This window comes from Tubulanus polymorphus, chromosome 10 (assembly GCF_964204645.1).
Source record: "Tubulanus polymorphus chromosome 10, tnTubPoly1.2, whole genome shotgun sequence".
In the NCBI taxonomy this organism is placed as follows: Eukaryota; Metazoa; Nemertea; class Palaeonemertea; order Tubulaniformes; family Tubulanidae; genus Tubulanus; species Tubulanus polymorphus.
In genome coordinates this window covers 8,284,755-8,300,049 of record NC_134034.1, presented here as the reverse complement: position 1 = coordinate 8,300,049, position 15,295 = coordinate 8,284,755, and the positions used below count along the sequence as shown (strand labels likewise).

The following is a 15,295-nucleotide window of genomic DNA, read 5'->3' as shown; positions in this document are numbered from 1 at the left end:
CCCAAAGGTGAAAAATTTGTTTTTAGCTCGAGCTTTCAAGGTAAACCACACTTTGCCCATGGGCAATTTATTTGTCAATTTTGAAACAAATAAAGATTTCTCAATTTGAAAATATAGTTATTCACACTGGATGATATGTCCTGCCTCCCTTGATACCATCATTATGGACATTATGGACTTTCGCTTTAGCAAAGGCCATTTTGCTATCGCATATGAAACTTTCTTCGTTTGGTACAAAATAACTTCCAAACGAGGCTTAGTTTCTCTCTGGAACTTTTAAAACATTCAATGCAGAAATATAAAAGCATCGCTAACGTATTGAATTTCATTGGAATCCATTGCTTATTTATCAAGTTGGTTATTTATTGGATGTTGGAACCTACATTTCGTTTCGGAAGAACACATGTCCTTTTACGTATATTCATGCTTCACCAGGGTTCGTAGCGATCCTGGAAAGTGCTTAATAGTGCTTGAATCACAAAATGCGTTTTCAAGGCCTTGAAAATGCTTGAATTTTCAAAATTTCAGTAAAAATCATAGGAAGTCCTTGAATTTTTTATGTTGGCCAAATTTTGTCAATTAGTTTGTTGTATTGACTTCAATACGCCCGCGCACTGCCAACCACGTGTGAGACTATTCAAAATAATTCTAAATAGATTATTGGTAGTAAATAATGACCTCAAATTAAAATAAAGACAGTTCTTGATTTTGACGATCTTTGGAGCATTAAATAACGAAAAGTGATTTTTTTATGTCAGGGTATCCCGAGCTCATCATGATTAAGCGTTAAGCTGTTATCATTTAGACGTTTAAGCCGGTCATCGAAATTTGTTGGATTCAAAATTAGATAGGCCAGTATGAGAAAGTGCCATTTCTCTGACGCCTGGTTGGTCAAAATCATACAAAAGTTGGATTCAACGCAGACCAATTTCAACAGAAGCTAGGTGAAATCTCGCAAACAAAGTGAAACTCATGAGCTCATTTTAAAATCTGTGACCATGAGAAATTCGGCTAAAGACATGTCACATGAGTTGGCCGATGTAATTTCAGCCATCGAAACTCAAAAGGAGCAAATTAATCGATTGTAAATAGGTCGATGAGCTGTAATTCAATTTTGTATAATTTTGTTATTATTGCTTTCGATGGTATGGCTTTTTGATGGCGAGGTCTACCTGTAGTTCCGTTGAAAGGCCCACAGATTTCTTGTTTTAAAGTTATTAATTTCTGATACATGTAGTAAATCTTTCTTAAAATAAAGCTGAAAGATTCCAAAGTTATCAAGTGCTCTGCTACGCGTGGATGTTTCTTTATGATGATTTGCGTTTGTACTTCTTTTAAATTTCTGCAATAAAGGAATTTTCATTGCAATAAATTCGCCTTAAATACTAGTGTTTATATGGTATTTTTCAGAAAATAGTACTTGAATTTTGTTGAAATAGGTCCTTGAAAGTACTTGAATTAAGTTGGGTCTGGAGGCTATGAACCCTGTTCACACGTGCATGACACATATACTCGCTGCTATGTGCTACCCCGGTATATTGAACTGTGCATGTATATGAAAAGTGCGCGTCGTGTGGTCTATTTAAAGTTTTCTTGGAAACTGCAAATGATTCAAATGCCAGGGTTCGTTGCGGCCGGTCGTGAAATGCAGTGAATTTTATAGAAGGCCTGTAAAACTGGTAAAGAGGGGAGTGAATCTTGGAAATTGTTCAATTACAAAAATAAATTGTCTAACTTACTTCATACACAGTGTATAGAAATCGTCACACCATGAACATGGAGAGTGTGGGAAAAACCCATTGCCATGTCCATGTATATTCATATTCATGATGAATCAGCATGCAGTCGTGTGTGATGGAGATCTTATCAATAGACAGATACAAATGGAGCGAATTTAAATGACATGGTTTCCAGAATAAAGGCTCTGACTGTGTAACTGAGCATATATTCATACAATTCATTCATTAGAGCATTATCCATTCTCCAACCCCTATGAAGCTGAATTTTGAAAGAGGGCCTCGTTTAAATTTATATGAGCTTTTTCAAGAAAATCTGATTGCCAAAATATCTGCCAATCAGAAAGCAAAGACTCCTCTATGATTGGCTTAGCCGCAGAGATCAGCAGCAGATGTTCACGTGAACCTGCTGTATCGTCTACCGTTTTACGTCCGGGTTTTATTGATGGGTTTCGTCTGACGTTTTTCAAACACTACTTTCATCGCACATAGCGTGATCGGTAGGCCCTACTATTCTACGGCAGGCCATGGACTCTTTCATGTGGTAGACCTATTACAAATGATACAATCCGCGCGTCCGTGAATAAGTGACACGTGGTGGGGCGGGTTGTGAGGAGCATCGAAACTAATCCGTCACAAATAATAGATAGAAAACAATACCTTAAGAGGTTAACTTTTATTAACATCATTACCAAATCAAACCAAACCTGCACATCCTATCATAAATAGAAATTCTAAGAATTTATTTCAAAGAATAATAAATTACGTCTAAATATTGGGATTCAAACTCGTAGCATCGATTCAGGTGCCTTTCCAAAAGCGGGTATCCCGCGGGGAAAACCCATTACTATTTATATCGAGAATCGCCTTTTTGACAGCGAGTTCGGTGAATGAAACAGAAACAATTACACAGAAACCCATCATGGAAAGTTTCTTTCTGGTTTTAAGATCTGAAATTGTATTTCCATATCGATTTCTGTGAAATCTTCAGTTGATTTGGTTTTTGGGAAGAATATTTTTATTTGCACTACAGAAAACATCATTGACAATTGTGCAAAGTCTGGGGAAATAGCTTTTTCTCAAATCGGATAGATGACCTTGATATGCTAATTAGCCATGTGCTCAAACTGCAAATTCAATCAAATTTTATTCGGCAAAAATATCAAATCCAATTCAATTTTGTTTTATTGAGCAAATTTCAGAAAATTCAATTCTATTCCGCATTCAAATCAATAAAACTAAGGGAAAAGATTTATCTGAGGTATTTGTTCCTGCCAGCTCCAGTCGCTGTCTGTGCTACTTTTGAAAACACATTTGAATTGTGTAAATTATTAGCTTGGGATCGACTATTCTGAGCTGGGAGTGTATTTGGACAAATTCAACCCACAGAATGCATCATTTGCCATTTCATGAAAAGCTGACAGGCTGGCCATAGTGCCCCTTCGGGCTCTTGTTCATTTGTTCTGCTTATAATTTCTTATCTCGAGAACCAATATTTTATTTTGATGCTGATTTAACATGCACTCATGTGAATTTAGGAAGGTCCATATTAAGAATTTCGTTTCTTATTTTCATCTGTCTATGGTAAGGTACATCAAAGAAAATATAGATAAAAGATCCCTCTGGATACAACACTATAGCCGCGTTCACACGACAACTAGTTACACTGGTGTAAATGGGTCCGCACCTTGACCGGTCCAAATTTGGAAAATTTTGATGCAGTTTATGATATATTTGGACGCATCAACATTAGATCGTAGCCCGGACCAATTTGGACCGGTCTGAATAACGTTGTGTGAACGCCATAATGGCCATAACCATAACGCCATAACCTCATAATGGAAATCCTCTAGTGATCCCAAAATAAACTTACCATTACATCCAGGACTAACAGATCCCCAGACTAATGGGATCCCGGTTTACTGGGCTGACCTCACCAAAATAGTGGATCTTAGTGATGTTGCATGCTAGATATCCGAAGAATCCTGTGGCAAGTAGGCCCTATTTGTATATTTTTAGCCCACTAGGGACTTAAGTCCCAGCGGGCTATTGCGTTCATTTTTCGTCCCTCGTCCGTCCGTTTGTCCATCCGTAGACGGAATCCAGTTATTTTGGGAAGTTTTGAAGATGCTTCAAGGTAATGTCTTGATATTTGGTTTATACATGTATCTACCCTAGACACATCTTCAGCCCAAAGACTGGCCCTTTCAGAATCAAGATGGCCGACTGGCAGTCATTGTTCACCAAAATCGTTACTTTTTACACGTTTTTGAGCTTTTTGAGGGAAAATTTGAAGACGCCTCTACCAATTTCCTTGATCTTTCGTATTTATTTGAAACCATCCCCCCCCCCCCCCAGGGCCCATCAGCATAACAAAAATTGGGTCGATCGGTCTCACAATGGTTGTCCTTGGACCTTTTAAGTGCCCAAAAATGTCAATGTTGGCCCGAATTCTGAGTCCTGTGGCTTCCTACTGGTTTGCCATTTCTCATTGCATTTGCTGATGGGTATTCTTTAGAATGGGATATTTTATACCTGAGACAGGTATTTTTGATAAGCCAATTATGACGCAATTGGCGGCCATCTTGGTGTCACCAGTACTCATTCGTAGGTGGGAAAAAGTTGAATAGTAGAATAACCTAGTATTTCCTTATTATATTGGAACCTAGGCATATTTTGTTACCATGATCAATTGCAAAATCGTAGTTCATAACATGTTCTATGATTGTGGTGAGTAATTGGGTTTTTTAATATGGTCACCAGGGGGTGTTGAATAGTAGAATAACTTAGAATTTCCATATTAAATTTGTAACGAATCATATTTTGTTATCACAATCCATTACAAAATCGTAGCTGCTGACATGTTCTATGATTGTGGTGAGTTTCAAGGTCATTGGTTTTTGTATATGGTCACCAGGGGGCGTTGAATATTGAAATTGTTCGATCGTTGAGCATTTGAAACCACTTCCCAAGTGGGCATGGTGTCCCCGGACCCCTAGTTATTTTTCACATGTTATTGTATTGTTCTCATTTGCATTGCAGGGTGCTGGATCCGCTTTAATGACCAGGATGAGCAGGTTTAGGCAAATCATAAAGGGTATGACATCTGTGATGGATATACCTTTGACAGTTAAATTACGAACAGGGGTGAAGGAAAATGACAATACAGCGCATGATCTTATCCCAATGTTACGTGACTCTGGAATATCTCTCATCACGGTAAGTTCAGCTAATTGATTGGAAAATGTAAGTTTCTCATATCAAATTCAAATATGATTCCAAGTACAATGTATGTATCAGATGCCTTCAATAGATAATTACCTTGTACAACCACAGGATATTTCAAACATCATTTGATTGAATTGTCATGCTTGGAATGGTTTCTTTCCATTTAGTTGCATATTCAACTCACTGAGCCCACAGCGTTTTAACTTCAGTAATTACCATTGACACCAAGATTATAAGCGGTACTGACTAAGGAGTAGTCCGCTGTAGATGATGGCCATCAAAATCCATAACCACGATTACACTGATAACTTAAAGGGTGCTAGCTGAACCTCTGTTTGGTTATTAACCCTTTCAGTGCTGATTAATTCTAACTATTAAGTGCTGGAGGCAGGCGCGGATCCAGAGGGGAGGTTTCATGGGTCGTAGCAAAAATATTTTTGATCGTCATGAGGAATTGTATTCAAGAAAAAGCCAGTACCATATGATCTTATGTTTGGCCAAATGATATGCCGTATAAACCCCCTATCATTAGAGATTTTAGTCGGCAGTTTACCATTAACATTTTTGATGAACCCCTGCAAATCCTGCATCCGCGCCTTGGAGGTAGTTCATATATCTGAAAATTCAATTCCAGTGCGTTGTGCAATGGACACATTGCTGTATTACATCTATACTGCTGTACGATAGTATATCTTAAGTTTCTAATATTTCACAATTTTTGAAAGGTTGCGGCCATCTTTCATTAGAGTTGATTATCAAATTGATATTGGTTATATATGTATTTATTTTTAGCTAAGTTATTCACTGATTTGTGCACTGAAACGGTTTATTCAAGTCTGCAGTTTTCAGCCTCATATTTACGCATTTTTGTGAAATATCAACACAAATATACATGTATGTGGGTTTTTGGTTTACCTTTGTCAGCGATATGATGTTGGCATTGAGCCAATTCATGTAAAATCGCGGTACGTTTTTTTATGTGAGCATTTTTTTTCATTGGTTCTCGGGTTAAGCGACGTATAATCGATGCGATTGAAGACATGACGAACCTCTGTCGATGACATGGTCAACTGATTTAAAATTCTACAAAAAACTGTTTTTGGCGGGAAAATTCTTAGCTCTTGCGTATAAAATTGCAATGACCTCGATTGGGGGCGTCGTCTCTACGAGCGAATGGGATTGGCTGTTTTTGGGATATACGGGGAATTCTGGCGCTACTAAAATAATAATGGGAAAGCCATAGAATGGCGTACGTTTCATTGGACTAGGTGCCGTATACGTGCGAATTTCAAATGCTCATTGCTGGTGAGGATGTAATTATTGCACACATCCGCCATAGGTATTGTTTCATTTTAATACCCGGTGATTGTTTTGATTGAAATTGAGGTGTAAGCGAATATTCACTTACACGAGGCCTCCACGTGCACGTTTTCTGTTTGATAGAATTTGTAATGAATTGTAATTTCTTATGACCTGAAAATACTAAGCAGCAAACTATAAGGTCTGTCGAGGTCTGAATATTGTAGTGGTAAATTCCAGGATTTTTAATCTAATAGCTGATTTCTTCTGTACCGGTATTCTAGCTTCCGTGGCCAACATTGGAAGAGGTTTCCAAGATCCAATATTCAGCCACCCTCTGATATGTGACATCATATGAATTTAAGGCCATCCCAAAATAATGGTCTGTTTGCCGTAACCCGACCGACCCGATTTCAAAGGTACCGAGTGAAAACTTTTTTCTGGGATTCATTGAAATAAATTTATTTTTTTATAAAAACGGCCGACCGACCGACCGACACACTGCCGACATATGAGCTACGTATGTTTGAATTCAAGTGTGCATCGTGTGAAAACATGCCTTGACATGTGGCCTAGTTTAAGTTTTCCAGGAAACTGGCAGTGTTCCAATAAGCTGCCATTCATTCTAATAGTGACTATATTTTTTCAAAGCTGGTAACGTAAAAGCGCGCACATATTCAATGTACTGTTTCATTTTTAACATAGAGATGACGCTCTGGACGAAGTTATAATTTTAGAATAATTCTTGAAATCTACGCTATTAGACAAATTTCCCGTGCACAACGTAGATGATTTTTTGCGATATTTTTTCCATGTAAAAAAGCCCAAAGGTGAAAAATTTTTGCCCAAAATTTTTGCAAAAAAACCCACCTACCGACTCATCCTGAAAAGTTGAGTCGGCAAACAGACAATTATTTGGGATGGCCTTATTTGAATATTTTTTCATATTGTGAAACATATCTTTTTGAAAATATAAAATAGTTTTCCTGCCGCGCCTACTTGTACCCTACAAAAATTTGGACGTGGACCGTAAACAAATGTATATCTTTGGTCTTATTTGACTACAAAATAATTCTTTAAGAAAGATAAAATACAATACAAACTTGTGGAACTTTGAGGTCACGAATTGAAAAGATTTTTCAAGCAATGCCCTTATTCCAAACAACATCTAGCTTTCAAGGTAAACCACACTTTGCCCATGGGCGATTTATTTAAGCAATGTTATCATTAATAGCCGGGTGTTGGGTCCTGGACCCGTCTGTCAGTCCTTTTAGGCACTGCTGATTTTTGCAACTTGACATCGTTCCCAAATGGATTTTGTCGGCTATTAGCACGACTTCTGGTGAGAAGTATTTGTGAATATATGCTTCACACACGCATCACTCACAACTACTGCCGCGCTTGGTTTGACTCACTATTGCTAGCTACGAGAAAAACGCGCCTCGACGCGCGTGGCCTAGTTAAAGTTTTCCAAGAAATTGCCAATGTTCCAATCAGCTGTAAGCGAAGCTGGAAGTGCCACGCATGTTGGCTGTTGCTTCAGGATTGCGTTCGTAGCGGGCCTTGCAACCGTTGAATTATTAAAAGGGGAATCCAAGGCTTTGAATTCAGCTATAGTCTTCAAAATCGGTTTAGGGCCTCCAATTTAATGATTGTTTTTGTAATGATGGAAATCTTGGCAACAGTGTGACGATGTTTAATGCGAGGTATATGAATTGTATTGATTTCTGTTCGCTGTTGTACGGAAGGTGTCTATTTTCAATCATTGGGGAAAACCCACTAGCACAAATAACCATAATAAATCATCATGCAGTTGTGTGTGATATTGCGGTGATCGTGTCCATTGACGGATTTTCCGGGGTTTTCATACAAATTTCTTGGTTCAAGGGGACACATGTTAGGCTTTTTTAATCACTTGGAGCACGGATCCCCTTTGAATATATCATATCTAACTTTAAAACCAACTTTTTCCTGATATTTATGTCTTGAATTATGATCTATTTATGATAATTTCAAAAAAGTAAGATTTCTCCTCATTGGAATTCAATCCAATCCCGTTTTCATTTTTTATTTTTCTGCAGTCCATCAAAGATTTTACGTGGAAAATACCAAAAGAAGGAAGCTATGATCCCTCCATTTTGATAGATCCGTGATCTTAGAAATCAATATATTTTATATAAGATTGTAAATCAGTAAACCAGTTTTATTTCTCCTTCAACCTTTCATTTATGCTGGTAAAATCAGTTGGCCTACTCCAACCAATTCAAAGGGCCTTAGTATAGGCATTTGGTCACTGGCTCATAAAATTGCAAATTTCTTAAAAAGTTGCTGCAGTTGGCAGTGAATTTTACATGAGATAGGCAGTCAATTGCAGTGAAATTCATTTTTCTAGCCTGATTTTCTTGTAAAAAGTGCTTGCTTAGGTTTGAAAAACTGTGTTTAAGTGCTTATATATTTCCTATAGCCTTACATCTATGAACCCGTTTTGGACTTCGGTCAAAGTTGTTCGAGACCCTGCTGTTTTACTTAATGACCTGACGGCTAAAATGATTAATGAAAACACTGTTAAGTCAGAATATGAGATAATAAGCTTTAAGTTTTCGTTATAGATGCATGGACGTAGCAGACAACAACGATATACGAGATCAGCTGATTGGGATTATATTGACACCTGTGCTAAACTTGCTAATCCAGTTCCATTTTTCGGTGAGTTATCCGGGATGCATACATCTATTTTTTAGTTTTTCGATCGCTCTACTTTGCCGAAAGGGTACTCTTTGAAATCCAATACAATTGCATGTACTGTTCACTGTGATTTGTAGGAATGGTGCATGGGTTTTGTTTTCATCACCGTGAAATTTTTCTTTTTCAAAAATGTTATTTTCGGCTGGAAAAAAAATTGATACCTTTTTTCTCATTTCTGCTGAGCTTAAAAGTTGACTCGGCCAGCCACCGATCTAGCCTGCACGTAACATCTTTTTAAATCACGATCAAGCTGACAAGAACAGACCTGGCAGCTGTAGAAATGAACTGATAACAAATTTTGTTGCAATTTACAAAATGATCAAGCCGATCGGAGAAACAAGGTATCATTTTTTAGCCTAAATAGAAATATCCCATTTATGCAGTCACCAATCTATAAGATGAAACCCCTCCCTGGTCCCAGGTAATCCAATTTTACAAAGAAATAGTTTGGCAGTCCATTCCATCTCCAAATCTATTTCACAGTCCTTAGCTGTCCCTGTCCATTCACCCCCATTTGATATTTTTGGTCAAGAGATAGTGGTTTATTCACCTTTACCCACCAATGCATTTATTTTGTGAATTGATAATACACGTAATAATGATAGTATTTTGCACTTTTATAGACATGTATAGCTGGTAAGGACAGGAGATACGTATATGAATGTAAATGAAAATCCCCCATGTTGAATCTTACAACAAATTAAATGAATATCGTTTCGTTGATTATGAACAACTAAAGATTTCATTGACAAATTTGATAATTGCGCTACCTTATTTCCTCTAGATGACAGTAATTCCTTCAACTGTATGTACGATATGATTCCCAAAAATATAATTAGGAGTAGGCCTACTCGTAAATAATTACTCTAGCTATATTTTGGTTCTACGTGTTGATTGATTTAATTAGACAGTCTGCATAATCAAACCACTGAGTGGTCACTTGAAATGAATATTTCTAAACAGGAGGAATCAATCTTGATTTAAAGGGCACTTGCTGGTAGGGAGAAAACGGATATCTCTTCATTGCTTTAGACAAAATTTTGCTTGCATACTTACAACCAGACTCATAAATGGTGAGAAAACATGTCATTGTAAAAGATCTTGATTGAATTCCCAAGTAAAGAGTTATGCATTCCTTCCAGAAGCCTGGTGAATGGCTAACCCTTTCTTGACTCATCCCTCTATTCCTAGACGCTAGATCTATGTGTAATAATAAATATGTTTGTTTAGAAAATTTTTCACGCAGTACCCAGTTTGCAGGCTCCCAGTTTACTGGCACTAATGTATGGTGGCTGATTCGGGTCAAGTTAAGAAAATTCCATGCAATACACAATGCAAAAATATATTGCTTCGTTTTTGTGTCGAAATGTACTGAGCAGAAATGCACCGAAAATGAGCGAAGAAACAATGCTTCGTTTCTGCACCCATATTTCCGTCAATGCATTCCCTGTAAAAATATACATAGCCAACACTAGCTTGGTCGGAAAACCTGCCAGGAATTAACAACTTTGAAACCGAGTGTGCGCGCCCTCTATCTGAAACCGCCATCTTTTTTTCACTGGCGGGGACGTGCGTTGGGTTCGTTCTTTGTGTGGTTGGAAAATCGGGTTAAATCAACCCGATAGACGTTCGTGTGTGGACCTTTGTATGGTAACAATAGAAGGAAAACAGTGGGGAATCGCTGATTGTTCATTCAGCTCTCGGTGAGATCGTTCTTTTCATGAATTCCGATTTTGGAAAATTCACGCTAGTCCCCTCCGGGTTGTCCATAGGCCTGAGATCTGTTTTATATCTCGTGGTGTAATTGTCCCCCGTAGGCTGCGAGCGGGGGACATGGTATCCGCCTCCGTCCGTCCGCATGAGCTTGCGCACGCGATTCAAGAAGAACCGTTGATCACAGGACTATGATATTACACAGTATGATTACCCCTAGGGAGAGGATGTGCCCTATTGATTCTGGGCTCTTAGGATCAAAGGTCAAGGTCACTTCAGGTCATTCATGTGAAACCTTGTGTCGTGAATGTGATTCAGAAAGAACTGTTGATAGCAATACGATGATATTACATCGCATGATTACCCCTAGGGAAAGGATGTGCCCTATTGATTTTGGGGAAAAAGGTCAAGGTCACTAGATATCATTCATATGAAACCTTGTAAACACGATCCAAGAAGAACCATTGATAACAGAACAATGCTATTTCATAGTATGATAACCCCTGGGGAGAGGATGTGCATTAGTGATTTTGGAGTTCTAGGGTCAAAGGTCAAGGTTGGTAGACGTCTTTTGCCTAAAACCCTGTAAACTCAATTCTTAAATAACCATTCATAGCAGGAAAATGATATTTCATAGTATGGTTATCCCTGGATACACTCATCATTTTTCTATACCAAACATTAGTGTCTGCGGGGGTCATTCATTCCCTACTGGCTATCGCGGGGGACATAGGTACGTAGTATCGCATTGCCTTGTTTGTCGTTTGATTTCGTATTGATAAAAATATAATATATATAATTTTAACACTTCGTTTTATTACTGTATCAAAAGTGTACTTAAATATCAGTAAAGATGTCAAACGGTGTTTCTGTACCGAAGGGTCAGAAGCGGTGTTCGGGTGCCACATGAGTAATAGGGATAATAGGGGTTCGGGCCAAAGGTCGAAGGGTCGAGCACACTCTCGCCTTCAACCTTTAACTTGAACCCCTATTATCCCTATTACTCTTAAAATATTCATATAAATGAACATTATTTACATGAATTTTATATTTTTTATAATCATTTATATGTTAATTACAAAAGTGTGAGTAAAGTGTGAGAAATAATTTATATTTTAACAGATTTCGAATAAAAAGTAAAATAAATGGATAATTAAAAGAATATAAAAGTGTGAGTAAAATAATTCATATTTTAACATTGAATATTTATATTTGAATGAGTTTTAATGGAAGTTTTGTTATAAAAATGAAGACAGAAGAAGAAGAACCCAAATTCAAAATCGAAATAAAAGAAACCAATAAATTATTTTCACAGTTTAACATTAAAAATTATATCTCAGCAACAAATTTAGTGTCCGCAAGGTATTATAAAATTGATAACATTACTATGATTAATCAAATATCATCAAATGAAACATATTTAATTACTGAACTAGTAGATACTTTTGATAATGGTGTTAAAAATCCTAAAATGTTCACTAAAATGAAAACATAATAAATATTCTTAAAACTCCTTTCAATGAAAGAAAAAGTGATATAATACTTTCTAAAGATTACAATGATTTGATTAACTTAAGAATTGAAAAAAGACAATTATATTATTTCAATTTTGATAATAAACAAATCATCAATAATTAAAATTCATCAAATATTGGTATTCAATGTGAATTATATAATAATAATTCTTATAAAGATGTTGCAGTTCAATGTAATTTAGATGATGAATTTAGAAAATTCAATCCTAATGAAAAAGTGTATTGTTATTGTGGTGGCAAATATTTAAAATCACATAAATCAAAGCATTATCAGACAATCAAACATATCGAATATGAAAAGAATAATAATTCTATATTGAAATAAGATTAAGCTGTATGAGTAATTGGACAATTTCAAATATCATTACTCAAAAATAATAATTCAACTCTAAATATTCATATTCAAAATAAGATATTTCAAATTACTTTTAATTTTTTTCTTTAAATAAATGGATGATTTCAGCATTCCAACTGGGAAAAGTGATTTGAAGCATTATTTAGTAGCAGGAGGATTAATTTTGGCTGCGCTTTTCTTTTACTATGAAAATATCAGTAAGGATTTGATTAATGAAAATATAAAATTGAGCAAGAAATTAAAGAAGTTAAATGGAAACAATCTCAGAAAGAATAACAATAAAAAAGTTAATGATTTAAAAGAATTAGGGGATTAAAACAGCACCTTTTAATTTAATTTATTCTATATATTTTAACTATAAAAATGAGTGAAAATAAGGTATTAGAAATATTACATCTAATATATAAAAATCAACAGAATATTAAATCAATTATTATGATTTCAGGTTTATTTTCATTCTCAGTTTATACTATAAAACAGTTGTTAGAATTCTATGATAGCTGTAAAATTAGATATACAGAATTGAAAGAAAATATAAATTATATTTCAGATCGAATGAATGATCGATTAAATGCTCTGGAATATGTAATAAAAGATATAAAAATGAAAAATCATTAAGGAATCACATGTATATTCATGAACTTGATGAAAAATTATATGAATCAAAATAAGAAATCAACTGTTAAATTAGCTGAAAATATAAATATATTAGTTGAAATGTATGAAAATGAGTAAATTATATATATGTTAAAAAAGGGGAGTTGAGGTATCAATGTATTAAATACGTATTAAATACGTATCAATGTATTAAATACATATTCAATACGTATCAAATACGTATTAATGGTATTAAATACGTATTTGTACATATTATGCTTTTTTCTGAAAATGAAGTCACAGAAGTAATTTATGTTTTAATTTATTCAAATATGATATTGTAATTCTTTACATTTGACTAGGATAATACAAGAGTGATATTAGTTAGTTGGCTTATTCAATTAGAGAAACAATGAAATAATACAAGAGTGGTACTAACAGTTAAAGTTATTTAATTTCTTGTTAAATCTATTTGAATTCTAGTCAATTCTTGTTAACCGATAGCGTGAATAGAAATCAAAAAGATTTAAATAAAAAAAACAATAAGTTAAATAAGTTAGTATTAGATAAAGTAACTTATTGTTTTTTTATTTAAATAACTTTAACTGTTAGTACCACTCTTGTGTTATTTCATTTAAGTCAACGAACGTGAAAATATAGTGTTACAATGAAATAAAAGTTAAACAATAAGATTTGTGGTCTTGTTTGCGAAAAAATAAAATCAATTCGGGATTCGACCCTAAACATCAAAACGTAACGGCTCCATAGAGGGTTCGAAAAAGCCGTATTGTGCTGCCACGTAGTGGCAACAACCCCGCAGTACACGATTAAACCAAGATGAAGCGACGATCGAAATCGACTGACGCTTCGTTTGATTTTGGCTCTGGTTTATATATGAGGTGTATTTGACGTAACCAATCGCTATTTGAAAAAATGATCTATACACAATGTTGTTATTGACATATCTTGGAAAAGGTGAGTGAGTGAGTGTATAACCTTTGAGAAAATGCTTACTGAAAGTTTCAAGCGACAGATTTTCATTGGATTGTAATTAACAGACGTGAAAATTGATACACACTTCCGGTAAAGAAAGTGAGGCCTATAACGCGTATCGCGCCAGAACGCATCTCCTGGCGTTTTAATTTCAAAAAATTCTCAGACCCCCCGACTTATTTTCCGGATTTTTAGGTTCACATAAGTGGCAACCATCTTTCTATCCTGGCTGAAGGTTTTGAGGTCGGGTTGTTATAAAGTGACACGAGAGGTTGATGGTCGGTTACAATGGTGAACTCCTTTCCGTACAGGAAATTTGCGCATATCAAATTTCAATTTGCGCATATCGAACCTCGGTCGCTGACAGAGGATGACTCGCGAAGTGTATCGGAGTTATCCCATTACGATTAGGTTCTTTCTGGGCAAGAACTGCGCCAAGCCCGATCGGACTGCCATCTACATACAGGAATGTCTGTTTTCCGGGATCGAAATAACCCAAGGTGGTTTTGGCAGATAGGGCAGCTTTAAGTTGTTCCAAGGCCAACTGCTGGTCGGGAGCCCAGGTCCAATCTACACCCTTGCACGTCAATTTCCGTAGCGGTCTGGTGATGAACGCGAAATCTTGCTACGAATCGACATAGACCTACGAATCTCTGTTACGTTGGTCGGTGAAGAGATTGCTCGTAAGTCATCTACCTTACGAGGGTCAGGTGAGATACCATCTTTTCCGAACTTATGCCCAAAGAATATCATCTCACGTACGCCAAACAAACATTCCGGGATGTTGATTGTGAGATTGTCGTCTGATAATCGCTGAAGTACACTGCAAAGACGTTCATCGTGTTCTCGTTGATTGATGCCTCCTACATAGATATCATCGCTTATGTTTCTGATGCCAGGGATACCTGCAATGACATCACTGATTCGTTTCTGGAAAACCTCCGCTGAGCATGACATGCCAAAATTCAGTCATTTATATCTGAACAACCCTATATGCGTAGAAAAGGTTGTCAGATGTCGTGAGTCCGGGTGCAGCAAGATTTTATAATATCCTTGCTTTAAATCGAGCTTGCTGAACACGGTGCATCCATTCA

General features: G+C 36.2%; 1 protein-coding gene across 3 annotated transcripts in view; it reads left to right on the top strand.

The window, feature by feature from the left end:
- Positions 1 to 15,295, top strand: part of LOC141912057 (tRNA-dihydrouridine(47) synthase [NAD(P)(+)]-like) — a 64,409-nt gene that overhangs the window by 21,757 nt on the left and 27,357 nt on the right. For all 3 annotated transcript variants that reach the window (XM_074803235.1, XM_074803233.1, XM_074803234.1), the window contains exons 6-7: positions 4,779 to 4,955; positions 8,873 to 8,969. In XM_074803235.1, coding sequence (XP_074659336.1) covers positions 4,779 to 4,955; positions 8,873 to 8,969 — 274 coding nt within the window. The remainder of the gene's footprint in view (positions 1 to 4,778; positions 4,956 to 8,872; positions 8,970 to 15,295) is intronic.